The 17953-nt window shown below is 45.1% G+C and overlaps 1 protein-coding gene and 1 long non-coding RNA gene across 4 annotated transcripts in view; one reads left to right on the top strand and one right to left on the bottom strand.

The window, feature by feature from the left end:
• Nucleotides 1-1468: 1468 nt before the first annotated feature.
• On the bottom strand, nt 1469-17151 carry LOC141416939 (uncharacterized). Its single transcript, XR_012441579.1, has 4 exons — nt 17052-17151; nt 7842-7927; nt 7566-7687; nt 1469-2731 (listed from the first exon to the last, which is right to left on the bottom strand). It is a non-coding gene; the product is annotated as an uncharacterized lncRNA (long non-coding RNA).
• Pinx1 (PIN2 (TERF1) interacting telomerase inhibitor 1) overlaps nt 15326-17953 on the top strand; it is a 72741-nt gene continuing 70113 nt past the window's right edge. For 2 of the 3 annotated variants that reach the window (XM_020185454.2, XM_020185453.2), the window contains exons 1-2: nt 15326-15391; nt 17073-17374. In XM_020185454.2, the coding sequence (XP_020041043.1) occupies nt 17356-17374 (19 nt within the window). In that variant the 5' untranslated portion in view covers nt 15326-15391; nt 17073-17355. Of the gene's footprint in view, nt 15392-16951; nt 17026-17072; nt 17375-17953 lie in introns of all 3 variants that reach the window. The other variant, XM_074055273.1, reaches the window with a different exon arrangement.

The raw sequence follows: 17953 nt of genomic DNA, 5'->3' as shown, positions 1-17953 counted from the left end.
GTTTTTTAGAGGAAGTGTAAGCTTCCACCAATGGTAAGATCTTAACCAAATAATCGAGTGCTCCCTGGGCTCGCATCATCACCTCACTCTTTATTTCCAAGGTAAGAAGATGTCCTAACATGGGGGTGAGAAAAGGCTGGTATTTCTTTCCTTCTCGTCTTGTAGATGTGAGTAACATTTCACTCAAACCACTGACCACAACCTGCGGGAGACAGGAGAGGGTGCTGCTCACACCCCACAAAGGGTGAATTAATCCTGGTGCCATAAATAGCAGCCTCTTGTTCTCTATAATCTCCCCCCTCAAAATTCAACAAACCTGGCTCTTGCCAACAATGAGCAGGGACTTAGAGGGGATAGGAAAGGGTGCGTCAAATGGGGCACAGCTTGGTTTTCTTAGGCTAATGGGGGGTGGGTGCTGAATGAGCAAAGACCAAGGTCAGGCTACTGGTATCCACAGATAGCTGGCCTGCTGTGTGTACCCAGGGTGCTGAACATCCATCCTTTCCTCTTGGCCATGGAGAAGGAGCCTCTCTACGGCTCTCCAAGGCATAATACATTTCCTAATCCACCCCAGACTGGCTGGCACTCGAATCTCAAGCGGAGAGTCTTCCACGGTCCCTCTTGCTTCTCCCTAAGTCCCTCCTGTGGATGTGAAGTCTGTTACCTGTTTACTTCCTTTAGCCATTTTGTTCCTTTCCAGCCTCTTGCCCCAAGATGAGGCTCTGGGGGAATGGCGACTGCTGTTCTCAGCTGTCCTCTCAGGTTCTTGACTCTTTCCTTCTTTCCTTCTAGAACATGAGACTGAACTGAGAGGTACCATGGTCTTGGCAAGGGCTATCCATTTGCCACATGTTGGCTCCTCGGTCTGTCCACCCTAGCCCCGAGCTCTCTTTCGTTCCATTTTCCTTTCCTGGGGTGGGGATGGGGGTGTTGTTGGCCACGCAAAGAACCTGATCCTGTTGTTTTCCTTCCATCCAGTAGACGGTGCTGCTGCCTCACCCAACAGCCGGGGATGGCAGCTGGAGCACAAAGTAGTGCTTCTCACACTAAAGTATTCTTTTAAAAAGGACAATGGGAAAAGCTCAGTGATGCGGGAAACTCCCTCAGCATCCTCCACCCTTCAGTTCTGGTTTTCCAGTCCTTTCTTGTTGGGATTTTAATACCATCAATTTCTTAGTGTTATTTTGAATGAGAACCTCATGCTGAGGAGTTGTGCAAATGACACCATTTTTTTCATTACTTATGGAAGGGGGCAAAGGCCAGAGTGAACTCTGTTTCTGTTAAGATATCCATTTATTGTACTGAGTTGATTTCCGATTGGTGCATTCTCACTTATCAGGGACCTCTGATTCTAGGAGAACAAAATCAGCTACTTATTCTAGTTACTGTAAGCAGACACATAACTTTTACTGTAATTTGAAAAACCTTGCACTGTAATGGTTAAAACAAAAGCAAATCTTACTGAAACTGATTTTGTATTTTTTATTACATCTGAATTTTCACATTTTTGTATCTAACCATGACCACGGTAGTGCTTCCATAGCTTGTGTTCAAGGTCTTGTTTTCTTTCCAGGTTGAATTCTTTAAGATTATGTTGACGCCAAAAGTTTAAGGGGCAGGACTGGGGCTCGGCTAGCAAAACTTGTCATGGGGGCTGTGTCTCCGACGGGATCACTGGCTGGCAACAGAAAATCTTGCGTAGACGGAGCAAGCTGATGTCTCATCCATTGCGTGAATCCCCACAGACAGCTCACATCTCCAGCTAATTCAAGGCCAATGGTTTAGGCCAAACCTTTGCCAGGGACTCTCTCCACTGAGCTGTCCCCACCCCTGCATTGCCCAGATACCTGGGTAAGGGAGGACATTTTTGAAAACAAAACTTGTGAAATTAATTTGTGATTCTGATCTTTTTTTCTTCTTGCTGGAAATGTGCTGGAAAACAGATAGCATGATGTTAACCGCTCTTTCTGCTTTTCCAAAGCAACTCACCCGTCGTGCTCCTTGGTTTCTTAGTGAAGAAAATTCTAGACACAGACCTAAATATGAACTCTTTTCCGCCTGTATTTCTGATTAGCAATTTTCCCTATGTATTCCTAACTGTTGAAGTGTTTTCCTTCTTAGCATCGCTTTTCATATTTTGCTTTATTTTTTTACTGAGCAACAACAACAAACCCACCAAGAAACAAATAATCTCTATTTTCCGCTCTTTCTCTCTGATGTGTAATGTTGTGTTGTCCAGATTCTGTATAAAATATGTATATGATGTATCTGATACTTGACAGCCACTGGCTGTTACTTTAACCAATATAATTAACAAAAATGCATAATGTTGGTGTTTGATTTTTTTTTTTTACAAAAAAAAAAAACCAACCTAGTTAAGATGTTTGTGTATTTTTTGCATGGTTAAAATGTACTTAGTGCATTGAGAAATGTCGTGGAGTTACTCAGTAAAAAAGGCCGGTTTACTTTTTGATTCTAATGGTGATTGGTTGTCGACCAGACTATCCCAATATGTCTGTCTTCTTTAATTTAGCATAATTCTATTTATAACTTGTTTTAGATTCAATGCAAGATTCAACATAGTGTATCTCTCTATCTCCATGGTATTTACTGTTCCTTAAAACCAGGTCGTGGAAGTTCACTTCATCTGGCACAGTATGTCCATTGCTGAGTTCTGTTCAATTATGCTTCCTTGAATGGCTGTACAGTCCAGATCTGAACCATCGAGGCCCTGTGGAAAAAGAGATGTTATCTCTCCTTGCAAAGGTCTAGTCCTTTGAGCAGTACTGCAGTTTTGCCTTGTCCTGGAACTTTTTTTTCAATCCTAGTTAATACAAAGAAGAAGAAAAGCACAGGAAGGTAAGCAGAAATCTAAGAATTATTTATATTTTCTACAAAATAGTACATATACTATATTATAGATAGATAGGCAGGCAGGCAGACTTGAAATAGAATTAAGCAGAAAGGTGATGAAGATTTTGAAGGAGTCAGAAAGAGAGAGCCTGGGCCTTCTTGTGAAGAATGCTACCAGATCAAGAACTACAGAAAAATTGGGGGCGTCCTTATGCCTTAGTTTTAGCATCTGTAACACTAGGAAGGGCAGAGTTGGGAGCGAGAGGCAACAACATTTTTTGGGGTCTCTGTGCTTTTAAAGCAAAGGTGGGTCCTGAACTGCCCGAGGGATCGAATTGCTCTGTAAGAACAAAGCTCACCGCATCCCCTCTCTTCTGGGCATGTGGATCAGCTCAAGGGAAAGACATATCTCAAAGGGCATGATCTATTCTAGGTCAAGATTTCCTTGGGGCCCAGTCATCTCTTCAGTGAGGTGGCTCCTGTGTAGCTTAGACAGAGGGGACGAATTGGTAGGCAGTAGTCAATGGACTTGAGTTGCTGTTCTTAGAACCCTATCTTCTTTCTATCAAACCTGAATCTGTAGGTTTGTTTATCCCCTGGGCATGCTGGAAGTTTATCATTCTTTATTTGTCCCACTCAGATAGCCACCACTCCATGGCTAGGAAAAAACATGTACAGCTGGTGTTAGCAGGACCTTGTTGGGTATCTCCAAGATCTGTGTTTCTCAGGCACTGGTCTTGTGGCAGAACAGTGCAGACCCCTGCAAATGACCCACTCCCTCCTCCTCAAGCTAGGGTCACAGCCAGTCCTCTGAGGTCCTTGGGCTTATTGGTTCTGCAGTGAACTATCCATCTGATGGCCATCCAGGTGGAAATGAGTGGTTGGATGGCTCTTCCTTTCTCCCTCTTCAGAATTAAGAGCTCAGCGTTCACATATCTCACAAGCATCTTCTTCCTCACAGGCACTTCACTCCTCATGACATAGGTCACCATGAGCACCAGTCACATTACTGTCCATTGCTGGTGAACATCTTTCAAAAACTTTGAAGTTAGATGGAGCAGTGGGAGTGCACTCATGTTGCTCTGGAGTCAAGAGGAAGTTTTTAGAACGTTCACTCAGCCCTCCAGGAACAAAGTTAGCTCTTTTTGGTTGCAAGGCTATAGAGACTGCCACAATGCTAGAATTCAGCCCCTACCTCATGTCTGCGCCAGACTGACATCATCCCTAGGACTAAGAGTGCCAGAAAGGACCTGAGATCCCACCTGGCCTGACCTCCTCCCTTCTCACAGCAAAGCCCAGAGTCCTCCCATCTAATTTGTGAAAATCAGATATGTCCCCAACTGTTAGGCTTGACATAAATCCCAGGGAAAGAGTTAATTTTTTCAGTGACTACAGTGAGCATACACCTTTTGCACCTTTTGCTCTCCCAGCTCACCCCTGTGGAAGTCAAGTGAAGGTTAGCATTGATGTCATATTACCTGTATTTCTGAAAGATGAAGAAGTACAATGAGAATAAGAAATAGCAGAATCTAAATCTGTAACCTGACCTTCCTCAGTCTCCTGCTGGAATGGAGTTTCCTCAATCACAGAGTTCTTTGACCATCCATCCATCTCTCCATTCCTCACTTAGCCATCCCACCTTTCATGGGTGTCTTCATTCCACACTTCCTGCAGGGATGTCTTCACTCCTGAGGGTTCTGATCACTCCAAGAAGAACATTCCACAGTTCCTTTTAGCTATCTGTCTCAGAAAACCCACAACTTTTAAATCTAAGTGAATCTTCATAATATTTACTACAAATTCCTTCTGTTTTATTTTTGTTTCTGTTTTTTATGCACCTCTCTCTGCTTTTTTTTCTCATTCATATGTTATGCACCTCTCTCTGCTATCTTTTATCTCCATTTGGCCACCAGTAGCCAAACTGTATTTTCCTCATGCAAAATAGTAGACCCAGGAATATCCGTGGACATCATCGTCCCAAAGTGGTGGCAGGCCTTGTGGTCTCGCCTTCCCCCTTCAAGGAGTTTACAAGTACCCAGCTTACCTGGTTTGCTTTCCTCTTGAAGACTCGTCCAGGTTTGTCCCCCAAAGCTTACAAAGATTTAATCTAGGATGTGTTTTTTATTCAAGTTTTTGAAACAATTCTTCAATTTGCTACTGAGACCTGGACTGCTATTACAGCCCTTTACACTTTGTCCCCAAAAGACAGCACTCCCTCCTCTCACCAGGCCCCCAGTCAGAGAAACCTGTGCTATAGCCAGGGGCTCAGAAGGACTCAAGAAGAGGTGGGCCTCTACAAGAACTGCCTGGTCCCTGGGAGTGCTCTTGAAATGTAGAGGCTGAGAGCACCCCCTGCTGACTCTACATGAGAAGGTACCATCCAGGCGTGGTCTGTTAGCTCTGCAGCCAGTGGGCTCTGTCAAGAAAAGGAAATACAGTTGCCTCCCCAAGTTAGGGCCACAGGTCCTGAAGCTAAAATGTGCTTGATATTGGTACTAATGACTATAATTATTATTTATTTTTTTAAACTAAAAAACACAATAAACTTTGGAAGTATGTTATTTTCTAAACCCACTACCCTAACACAATTCTTCAGCAGGTACCTTCTGAGTTTCCATCTGATGTGTGTATGTTCTGGTCATCCTTGTGTGTGAATAGTCTTTGCACAGTTGCCAATTCAGTCATATCAGACTTTCATTTTTGTGTATTAAAATTTGTTTCCTGGACTGTTAACCAGAATAGCTCCTATGTCCCTCATATTCTTATACTCATATAAAAATAGGAATGACTGGTGAGCACAAAACCTCAGCCAGCAGTTGCTGCCTGCAAGCCCGCTTGCTGTGCACGGTGACACCTGAGCCTAGGGCTGCTGTCTCTAGTGAGCTCCGCTTCCACACCAGATGGGTGTCCATGAGCTCAGTAACGCAATATAGGTACTTGCCAGGGGTACCGTAGGGCTCACGGGCATGTGTTCTAAAGATTGCTTCTTGCTTTTTGACATGCCAAGAGCAGAGCGGAACAGGACACTGAGTGAAGAATGTGAATTCAACCACAATATTCCAGTCCCTGCAGAAAGATGGACAATTTCCAGTTCTGTCTCTGCAATATTTTCCTGTGTGACTTTGGTTGTACTGTGTACAAAATGAGGGCTTAAGCTATATCATCTTCAAGAGGACTTATTTACTATTATGCATAATTTAGAAAACATAACCACTGCCAATCGTTAACACATGGCTAATCTTGTTTTGTCCCCAAAACAGCTGATTGTCACATTTCCTTATTATTGGATTATTATTGTAATTCTTAGATTCCTAGGACCAAAATAAGATGGCTTCCACTAGACATAAGCTGGTCCCCCAGACAGCTGGCCATTATGACTGATGGAGTGACAATTCTCCTTGCACATGTTTCATCCACATAACTGTCCCTCTGAGATGTTCTTGAGTAATTAGAGCCCAGTGTCTCCATGCTGCTGCATCTTCAGGCCCCAGGCATAGCATGGAGAGTCCTTTGTAGCCTGCCATCTTCTGCTGGAGGAAGGAGGAGGTTCTGTCTGGCTTTCCAAGGTCACATGGGTAGGAGTAGGTACCTTGCCAGCAATCGCCTGAGAGCTAATTGTTCAACTCTAGGGCCTCTTGCCAGAAGCTGATCCAAAACCACAGGCAGCTTTCTGAGCTAACTCTTCCTATAGCATTCCACGATAACTGTCCATCTCCTTCACTCCAGAGCATTAAAGAAGGAAACGGTTCTTGTCTGTCCTGCTCTGTCTTCTGTATGTTTCCCTGTGATCGCATTCAAGTCAGGGAAGTTCTCCCACTCTTGAGACCACCTAGGACCTCACATTCCCATGGCCCTTGTAGTCGTCCTTCCATCTCTTGGGGGAGGGGCATTCTGGAGCCCTGAAAGGCTTTTCCCTTCTCTAGCTAAGTGCACGTTTCATGGGGCACTCAAACATCTGGCCTTTCTAGGATATGTGGCATTCAAGGCCATTGGGATGAGCCAGATGGACCATAGCCAGGGTCTCCACCTAACTTCCACATCAATCTTGGTGCTTTCATCTGTCACTTGCCAGCAAGCAACCACAGGAGAGATTCTGGGAGTGGAAACTTTGGTTAAGGCCCCAAGTCAGGGATGGCCTTCTTTCCATGGAGCCTCTCAAAGGGCAAGCCCTCTGCTGCTGTGTACTGTAAATCCTGTGCTTCGGTATCAGGCCTCCTGGGCTTGGGGGGAGGAAGCTGAGGAGAAAGGGCCCCCCTTCCTGCCTTTTCTTTACCTTCTATCTGGCTGAATTTAGCTGCCCTTAACTTCTAGTTTGCTAAAGTCCTTATTGCCTTAATGACCACCTACTAAGCAGTCAGAAGCAGGAGAGACGCCCCTCCCTTAGGATCCCTTGGAAGCCTGCCCAGCTCCCCAATGCTGCTGTGTCTGAAAAGAGGCCCAGCCCCATCTCCAAAGCCCAGGGTTCACCTCTTGTAAACAGAGCAATGTTACCAGGCTGAGGACAAACACAGGACTGCTCAGGTGGAGAGATCCTGTGCCCATTGTGACCACCGCCAACCTAACTCCATCCTTTGGCCTCTGCTGCTTCAGATCTGGACTCACCCCTCTCCTCCACCTCCACCTCTCGCCCAGAGACCCTCCACCCCCGACATGCTCAGTATTGTTCCTGAAGATCACCTAGACTCTTTTGTTTTCTGGAACATTCTACTCACCTTCAGCTGCAGCATATTCCTTCAGCCTCTCCACCAAGCTCTTTAAGTGAAAGGCAGTAGCTGTCTTCCCTTGGACAATAATGAATGTATCTATTGTAAGTGCAGACCATGTAGAGAAGTGGCTGGGTTTAGAAAAAAAAGAGGGTTTTTGTAAAGCCTGTTTATTTTTTTAAGTCAGTTTTAAGCATTTCTATTTTCCCACCCTTCACATGGTTTTGGGGAACCCAAATTGTATCAAGGTCTCATGCCAAACAAGCCAACGGCTGCTTCCTTTACCTTTTTCCTCCATGCACCATGATTTCAGTGATTGTTTTGGTGTCATTTTAAATGTTTTCTTGTGACATGTACTGACGATAAGTCATCTTGACAAAAAAAAAAAAGAATTTATACATGAATCAGAAAGTATTTATTTCAATTTTGTACCTTTCCATTTTAATACATTATAATGTATTGACTCAACTGAGATAATATAAACAGTTCATTTTAATAACACATATGTGTGTGTCTTTTCCTTTATGCATAGTAGGGGGACAAACACATACTGTGGGGTGAATAGTGATGGGTAGTACTGGGCCTCAGTGTGAACAGGGGTTGGGGGGGTGCCCTCTGCTGCATCCAGGCTTTTGGGCCTGGAAGTTGGAAACAACTGGCACCAGGAGAAGAAGAGGTGGTAAAGAGGAAGTGAGGAGGTAAGTGGGTGTGGCCTCGAGGCACTAACTGCCTGGTAAATACTGTACACAACCCAGCCTCCCCATCCAGTGGGACAGCCATGCACACAGAACTACTCACTCCTAGAGCTTGATGCAGGCTGGCAATCAAAGGCAAATCTCAAAGAAGCTTTAGCTGAGAAGAAGCTAGAAAGGTAAACTTGGTATGAAAACAGGGATCTGAGGAGCTGAGTGTGGTGGTGCATGCTTGTAATCCCAGTCACTTGGGAGGCAGAGATGGACATTGCTATCTGAAACCAGACTGGGCAAAAAGTGTGAGACCCTATCTGAAAAACAAAGTAAAGCAAAAGGGCTGGGGGTTTAGCTCAAGTGATAGAGTGCTTGCCTGGCAAGAGCAAGGCCCTGAAAGCTCAGTATCATCAAATAAAAGGTGAGAGGAGGAGTTTGAGGGTGAGGAGAAATAGAAGGTGTTTTGAGTATAACACCTTTACCCCTAATGACTTCCACTAGAAATCCTGCAAATAAATCCCTGGAGTGAACGACCTTCAGACCAAGCCTCAGTGACAGCCAGCAAAGGTCTCTTGTTTCATTAGGTTTATTTCCTATGGCGGGGTTAGGAGAAAGGCCAGACCAGGAACAATCATGTCCATTTTGGACCCTCAATTGGAAAGTGGGGCTGGGTTGAGCAGGTGGAAGCAAAGAGGGAGAGATGAGGAGGGCTTTATGTCAAGGTTTCAAAGCACGTGTGCAAATGGGTAATGATCGCCAAGATTTGTGTACACTATACTCTTTTCTGCGTGCTGGACACCATTCACGTTGAAACTGCTGATGGGGAAGAAAGGGGAGGGACACAACTTGAAAGGAATGTGTGTTGGGACCAGCTCGTCCTCCTCAGCAGAAGGCCTCAACAGTGATTCTCCTCCGAGGACGGGGAGGAAGAGAGGGAGAGAGATGAATGATCCTTTATCAGGTGAGGAAGGAGTCTGGGACTCTGAGAGGAGAAGTGGCATATCTTTCACAACTGGCCATTTGATCCATCTCCCTCAAGGTCCCTGTTGTCCCCATCCCCTCCCCCAGCTATTTAAACTGGTGACTTTTTATGTATGCCTTTCCACACTTCCCCTCTGGTGCAGGCACCTAGAACTTCAGCTGGTGTTCCCCAGGAGGAGTGCTACAGGGGAAACCTGTGTTCCCTTCTGGAATCCCCCACCTATCCTCAGCCTCTTCTTTCACAAACATGTGACACTGGCCAAGGGATTGATAACTGGGTTATCTCAAGTTCCAAGTCAGCACTTTATTAACAAATCAGTTGCCTGTTACATAAGATAGATAGCTCTTCAGTCCTATGATGGGGCAAAATTGGACACAGAGAAGAGACTACTCATTCCCAAATCCCTTTTCCAAAATTCTCACTAAACTGATGGGTGATCTTCAGTTTACAGCAGATTTAGCTGTTTAAAGAAGGTTAGGATTCTGAAAAAAAAAAGGCATAGGAGGCTTTTATTGATTACTTTAGATTAAAATCCTGTATCCAGTTATCCACTTTCCTAAACGTCCCCATGAGAAGCAATGATAGACGCCCCTCTCCTTTGCTCTTAGGGGAAAATGGATCCAGAATTTAAGGTTTTCACTCAGTGTCAATGCATGATTTGCCCATCTTAGTCCATTTGGGTGGATATAACAAAATACCATAGACCAAGTGGCTTACAAACAACAGAAATTCATTTCTCATAGTTCTGGAGACCGGAGAGTCCAAGATCAAGTTGCTGCCAGATTCGTTTCTGGTGAGAGTTGCTTCCTGGTTCATAGAGGGCTATCATGTCGCTATGTTCTCACATGGTGGAGCAGAGAGAGGAAGCAAGCTTCTTGTTACTCTTTTATAAGGGCACCCCCCATCCTGAGGCTCTGTGCTCATGACCTAGTCACCTTCCAAAGACCCCACTTCCTAACACCATCACCTTGGGGTGAAGATTTCAGGACATGAGTTTTGGGCACACAAATATTCCATGATGGCATGCCTTCTTTTCTCTGTGATAAAGAGCAGTTTGGGCTTCCTTGGTTCCTGGTAGTTGGAGTTGTGGGGATAGAGACTATTATGACTGACACCTGTAATTCACTGGGTGAACTGCTGTCAAGTTTCACACATATACACAAACACACACACACCACACACACACACACACGACCCCACCTCCCATTCCCACGAGGCTCCAGCAAACCCGGCCATCCGTCCCTGGCCCAGCCATCTAATCACACACCCCAGAAACACCCTGGTGGCCCATTTGGATACACTTTGTTGAAGCTGAGAGAAGCAGGAAGTGACCCAATCCTTTCTCCATGCCTCTTCCTCCTCCTCTTCCTCTTCCTTCTTTTCCTTCACTCTCTCTCTTTCTCTGTTACTTTCTACCTTTGAACAAAGGCTTTGGTCCAGGAACTTCGCCATCAGGGTCTTTCTTCCTGGGGACAGCCCGGTGTGAGTCATCAGAAGGAGGAAATGTCCCCTCAGACAAGTTCAGGTTGCACAGAGATGGTTTGGATCATCATCAGCCAGCATTAAAGTGAAAGACAGATGCTTGCGTAAGGCACAAATGAAGTGTATTGACAAATGCTCTCACTCTAGATCTGATTAGGGATTCTGCTGAGGCCAGCAGCTGTGCTTTTAACACCACAGAATATTTTCACATAATGTCAGCTCTAATTCACACTGATGGTCTCAGTTACCGGTTATTTCAACAAAGATTAATTTAGCAGTTTACCTTTTATCACCAAAGTGAGTTTCTGCTCCAGGCAAAATAATGATATAAACAAGTTTCCTGCAGTGTCCTAACCATCTTGGCTGGGCCTCCTTAAAACTCTAGACTTGAGTTGAGTGCATACTTTCTTCTCTGCCCTTGCCCCAAGATTTGCTCCCCATTTCTCCATAAACAGAGGCAAGTGACTAATAACGGCTGGCAGCCCTTCCCTAAGGATGTTTTCAAATGAAGAGAGACAAAGGTGTTACCACTGGTGTCACCCACAGTGTCACTGTTCTCTAACGACCACATAGGGAAGATTAACAAGCCACACCCTCATTGCACAGTCTCATTTTAGCCCTGGACAGGCACAGCTGAGGAAATGCCCCCATGGGTCCTCCTGCTTGGAAATTCATCTGATATAGACCAGGATCTTTGGCCCAGGAAAAAGGAAAGATGAAAAGGATCTGAATGGTAGCTTATGTGTTCTGGGGGATGACTTGGTTAGGCAAAGACTCATATCTATTTCCTTTTCTTTGTCATTTGCAATTCATGGTCTAGTGATGGTCCTCCTTGGCCAGATGCTATCAACCTCTCCATCTTATGATAGGAAGTGGAGCTTTCATAAGGTCAGCTGACCTCTGTGCCTAATAAGTGGCTGGTCTCAGGGTTGTTGGACCCCTAGGACTTGTGCACTCCCCCAACTGTAATAGACTGCCTCAGACACACTGCTTTCCACCTCACTGTCATGACCCCTCCTGGAAGCACAAAGGGACGTATTGACTGCAATGGAGTCTACGGGGAAGCCTGTCAGATCTAGCTAAGGATGAATGTGCCAGGCCTAGGAACAGAAAGCTAGAAGAGCCCCTGAGGTGGAGAGGGCCCTGGTCAGTGCTGACAGCAAGGCTGCAACTACAGAGTCCTGGAAGAAGCTGAGGTCCAGATCCAGAATTGCTCCTAGGGGCATCTGGAAGCAAGGCTGAAACCATGACAAATAATGGGTCCCCGAAGGAAGTGAGGCTGTAAGGAGAGGAGGAGAATAAACAAGCAGCTTGGGCGATAGTGAGATCATCGGTCTGGAGGAGAAGTGACAGCAAAAGGAGGAAAGCAGATGTGACACAGGAAGCATTCAGTGAATACCAGTTGTGCAGGGGCTAGGACAGGCCTGCAGGACCAGTGGGGTTACTGGGGCTTGTATTTAACATCTTCAGCCTGTGACATCTGTGGAAGAGTTAAGACTTTCCCACCCTTGGCTTAAAATATGTTTTGGGTTTTGTTTTGTTTTGTTTGTCATCTGGCTGCTGTTTGCTATGGGTCTGGATGGTCTTGGCTCCTCCTCAGGGGCACCCATAAGGCATCAAGATGTTGACAGATTTCTGTCACTGGTGCTTACAGCAGGTTCCCAGCATGCCTTGCATTGAATTAAATTTCCAGAGTTAAATTTCCAGGCAAGAATTGAATTAAATTTCTAGAGTTAAATTTCCAGGCAAGACAATTATGTCGCCCACGGCATGCGGCCCACTTTCCAAGAGAGTGTGCCCCCTTCCATACATGAATAAGTAGACTAGGTGTATGTAAACTATTGTGATATGTATAGAAATAGAAAGTGTTGTTATTACTTAAAAGTTCTGATAACATAGAAATGCATGCTGTAAAAACTATAATTACATTCTCGGCTCTGCTGAAAAGAAGTGGTAATCACAGTCTGGAATAGTCTCCATGATTTTCTTGCCATGCATATACTAAACTGTGTGTGTATGTATATGTAGACTGCCACACGTTTTTGTTTAAAGGGAGATTTAAAAAAAAAAAGGGATGCCTACAGTTTCACAGACGGCTTTATTTACTTACTATTTTCTCATGACGAGGTTTCTGAAGGGATTATACACAAATTAACTCTGTATAAATAGCAAATGTCTTTATAAGACTGATCGGGATTTCCTTAAATTAGTCCCTTATAGCCAGTCACCAGTGGCTCATGCCTCTCATCCTATCTACTTGGGAGGATGGGGAAGATTGCAGTTTAAGACCAGGTGGGGCAAATAGTTCTTGAGACTCCATTTCCAAAATAGCTAGAGAAAAATAGAGTGGAGGTGTGGCTCAAATGGTAGAGCACTGCTCTGAGGCTCTGAGTTCAAACCTCATTCCCAACAACAACTAACTAGCTAATAAATAGATAGTCCCTTATGCAAGTATTTGTGCTCCATGTTCATGGCCTCCTCTTTCTACCTCCTCTGTCAGCAATAGCTCCCAGTTAGCAGCTTAACGGGGCTGCAATTCTGAAGAGTTCTATGTCCGAAGATACACTCCTTTCCTCTAAGAGTCCTCTCATCTGTGTCTATACAGATCAAGACAGTGATGTTGTCGTACAATAAAAAACAAAACTGTGCACTCCAGTACAAATAAACTATTTATTGTGTTCCTTCTCCAAGCCAATGCTGTCCTGAACTATACATGTCACTCCATTTACTCAGTAGTGTATTAGTGAAGTGAAGCTTCTATAACAAAATACCATAGACTGGATAAATAGTCCTATAGACAATAGAAGTTTATTACTCACAGTTCTGGGAAGGTTAACATCAAGATGTGGCAGACTGTCTGGTGAGGGCATGCCTCCTGGTCCATACACAACTGTCTTCTCACTGTGCCCCATATGGCAAAATCAGAGGAGCTTTCTGGGGTCTTTTATGGGCATTGATCCCATTCACAAGGGCTCCACCCCCATGACCCAATCCAAATACTCTCACATTGAGGATTAGGTTTCAACATACAAATTTTGGGGAGATCACAAACATTCAACCTATGTCATGTACAGTGCCTTTGAGGGAGGTAGGTACCATTTATCAAGTGGATGGGAAAAATAAACATGGGAAATTTAGTCACCTGTCCAGGGTCAAGAGCTGGTCAGTGGAAGAGAAGAACAGAGTGGAACAGATTCCATCCCAAACAGAGACCACACGCAGTATAATGGCACTGCAGTTCATGAGGCCCATGTGTGGTCTCTGAATGCTCATGGTGATGGCCTGGAGCAGCCGTGGAGAATCAGGGAGAGAGAGGAGTGCAGGTATCAGAGCCAGGTTTGAACCCTTGACTTGGGCACTCATTGTGCTAATTAGCGCACCACAGAAATCCAACCTGGGGAGGACAGACCAGATGAGCAGAGCTCTACAGGCTGTGTGCTGCTTACCTAGAGAGCAACAGATGTCAGAAAGAGAGCTCCACAGAAAGCTTGTCGCAAATCACCCCATTGTGATTGCCTGACATGATGTTTTCTCACCCCTAGGACAGGGATGCTCCTCCAGCAGCACAGGCATGGAAACCTCAGTGACCAGGCCATTATCTCCCACCCTTTGCCCTGCTTACCTCCTATCCTTGGCAGGCACCTCCCTGCCTCCCTACCCACAGCTGTCATCTCAAGAGAGAAGAAACAAAAGCCTTAGTATCTCACTCAAACTACCTCACCCAAAGGATCGGGAGGCTAATTTACAACAATATCAAAGTTACAAGACAGTAAGGAGATTAGCTTTTTCCTTTAAATTTGGATCTTTGGGTATGATTTTCCACAGTTGACCTTTACAGATTTTCACAGCCATTTTGTAACTTGATGTCATAAAATTTTGACATGAATGGAGGAAGAATCTCAGGCCAGCATTTCCTCCAAGAAGGCCTTCCTGGACCAAGATGCACACAGAACCTTCTCTTCGCACTGCACTTTGCTAGTATGAGTCTTCCTACTTGAGCTTCTATAATATACTACCTTTCTGGCCTTGGCTTCAATTCATATGATTCCTAATTTTTTTCTTTAGCTTATATTCTTTTTTTTAGCCTCACAAATCTCTCCTTAGAGTATTTATTTATTTAATTTCAATACTGGAGATTGAACCCAGAACCCTAGGCAAGTGCTCTACCACTTGAGCCACACCCCCAGTCCATTTGCTTGTATTTTTTGAGATAGAGTCTCCTGGACCCACCTCGAACTGATGATCTTCCTACCTCTGCCTCCCAAATAACTGGGATTACAGGCATGACCCACCATGTCGGACATTTCATAGCATTTGTTGGTTATAAATTTATACATATGTATGTAGTTACTTGATTCATGGACGTCTTCCTTGCTAGAAAGCAGACTCAATGAGGGTAGTAGTCATTGTTGTTTCTGTCTATCTTTTAACCCTAGCTCCTCAGACATGCCAAAATAATAAAGATTTGTCCAAGCATCATCCTAACCTCTGTTTTATTTAACGTTGTAAGTACTGGATGCTTTCTACATGCAAGATGTGATCTTAGCATCTGATGTGGAGCATCTCATTACTCTATGTAGCAACTCCATGCAGTAAACACTATTCTTCTTATTTCACAGATGAAGGACAGCATCATAGAGGGCAGAAGTGCTCAGCCCCAGATATACAGAAGGTCAGCAGAGCTGGTGAGTAACAGAGATAAGATTTGAACCTGGTAATCTGGCTTCTGAATTCAAGCTCTTAACTCCTCTGTTATTTCACCCCATTTAATACTCAATCACTGAATTGTGCTTTTCTGGTTAAAGTAATTCTCTGAAAGATTTCATACCTGGAAACCATCTCAGAGATATCCAACTCTCTGTTTTGTAATTTAAATCCTAAAACCAAAACGGTGAAATGACCTGCCCAAGGTTGGACTCCTAAATTGGTGGTCAAGTTTACTATCATCATAGTGCATAGTTTTGGCTTTATTTTGCATTATGTTGGGATGCTGCCTCTGAGGAATGAGGGAAGTTGAACTGGCAAGCTCCAACTCTATTTGAGATAAAATTGTAGTGATCTTTGCCAGTATTTCATAGACACAGAGAAAGCTGGAGCTGGAATAAACCTTGGTTTATTAGTCTATCCTGCATTCATCCAAATGCAGTGTCCTTTCTACAACATTCCTTTGTGGCTTCTGAGTGAGCATTTCCAGAGAAGCAGCTTGCTTTGTCACCAGGTCCAAGGAGATCTGACTGTTCCTTCCATTCACTGCCATACCCAGTGGCCACCTAGTTCTGACCATCCATCACTGCACCACAACAACAGCATAACAAACTTCTGCCTCAATCTTTCTGACCATCCTAGAGACAAAATTGTCTTCCTGACATCATCGACCAACATATGTGGAGCTTGAAAAACACTGACTCACTGATTGACTCACTATTCTCTGCTCTGTATAACTCCCTTCCATTTTCTTTGCCATAGTTAAGCAGATCGCTTAATTATTTAAGACTTTCACAATTCTGCCTAAGTCTTAAGTCTTTAATCTTGTTCTCCATGCTACACCTCACTTTCTCCTGATCTTAGCTGTGTAAATTTCATTGACTTGCACTCCTCATTCCCACTCATTTCCTAGGTATTCGCTGATAGCAGTAAATATCTTTGGTGTCTCTTATTTCTAACTTTTATGAAACCAAATAAGTTTACCTTGTTTGTCTAGACTCCTCATTAAAGGGTGAGTTTCATTTGGAACAACTTTGCATAATTTCTCTTGGCACCTGGACTATGCTTTCTTCATCTTCTACTTACTTGGGGAAGGCTTCTGTCTGCACTATTCCCTGAAGTTCACCAGGGTCACGTGTCCAAAACATTTCCTTATTGTCTGTCTTAGGTTCTCATTAATAGAATCTCATTAGAATTTTCCTGGAGACACATGCACTTTAATTAGATTTTGAAATCATCCATAGAAGCCTTGCCATAACCAAATTATTTTGCTAGGTGTTGGTATGGATGCAGAGATGGATATAAAAAAAGCAAAGTACAGTGTGCATGCTGTAGTGAAGAAAATAAAATCTCTTCTTTTGAGGCATCACATTATTTAGAGACATTTCCCCAAAATTAGCTACCTGCTTAACTTGGGATTCCCAAAGGCAGACCGACAGAAAGATAGATACCATATCTATTTATCGTCTTTCCATTCATCCACCCATCCATCTATCCATCCATCCATCCTTTCATCCATCCATCCTCCCTCCCTCCCACAGGGCAGAGGTACCGGATGCAGAAAAACAACAGCTGAGTTTCTCCAACTCCTGGTCCAGACATAACAGTGACGACAGTAAGGACGCCCCTAAGCATGCTTACATATTCCTTTTCCCGGGTTAGATTGCAGGGTAGAGGCCGACTCCAAGTCCTGGGCTCCACGTGCTTCAGCCAGAGAACAGACACGCCTCTTCCCGCCCTGCCCCACCTCCTTCCCCTAGTGGCCCCGCCCACACCGCCCTGTGGTCCGAAGCGAGTCGCGCGCCGTTGACGTCACCAGCACGCGCCTGGGCTGCTGCCATTCGCCAGGTGTGCGCGCCGGGTGCTTCCAGCTTCTGCCTGCGCTGGCAGCCTAGCAGCCACAGCTAATCTGATCCGAAGGCCAGATCTCCACAGGGTGGCAGACATGTCGATGCTGGCGGAGCGTGAGTGTCTGACGCGGAGCCCAGCTGGGCGTGAAGGGGACATGCCGGGTAACGCGGGTCTCCAGCGCTCAGTGGGGCTCCGCTGGTGCCTCCGAGGCCGGGGGTTCCTGGCCGTAAAAATGTCCCAGGCCAGTCTTCCCTGAAAGTTAGCCGCCGGTCTGCTAGTGAGAGAATCCCACTGCCCCTAGAGACTCTTAACCCTACACTCAGACCCGGGACGCGCGCGGGGTTTCGACAGGGAGGCAGGACACAGTTCCTAGGACTCCTGTGCCGGCGGTCGTGGAGACCCGACTGGTGCCTTCACTTCCCCGGGCCTCGGTTTCCTCAGGTTAAAAAGAGGAGATGGGCCAGGCAATGAGATCCAACTCTCGAGGATGTAGCGGACCCTGGAAGAGAAAAGTAGAGGGTTAGAAGTATCAAACACAGGAAGTTAGCCCTGGGAGGGAGTGCAGGCTGACGAGTGAGTCCAAGCGAAGCTGGTGGGTTCGACATCCCAATGCTGGTTTGCCATTGACATTTACCATCACTATTAATCCCCCCTTCCTGGGGAGCTATTTTACTTCTGAATGGGACCTGTAG

This window comes from Castor canadensis, chromosome 14, assembly GCF_047511655.1.
Source record: "Castor canadensis chromosome 14, mCasCan1.hap1v2, whole genome shotgun sequence".
NCBI lineage: Eukaryota > Metazoa > Chordata > Mammalia > Rodentia > Castoridae > Castor > Castor canadensis.
This window is presented reverse-complemented; position numbering and strand designations above follow the sequence as displayed.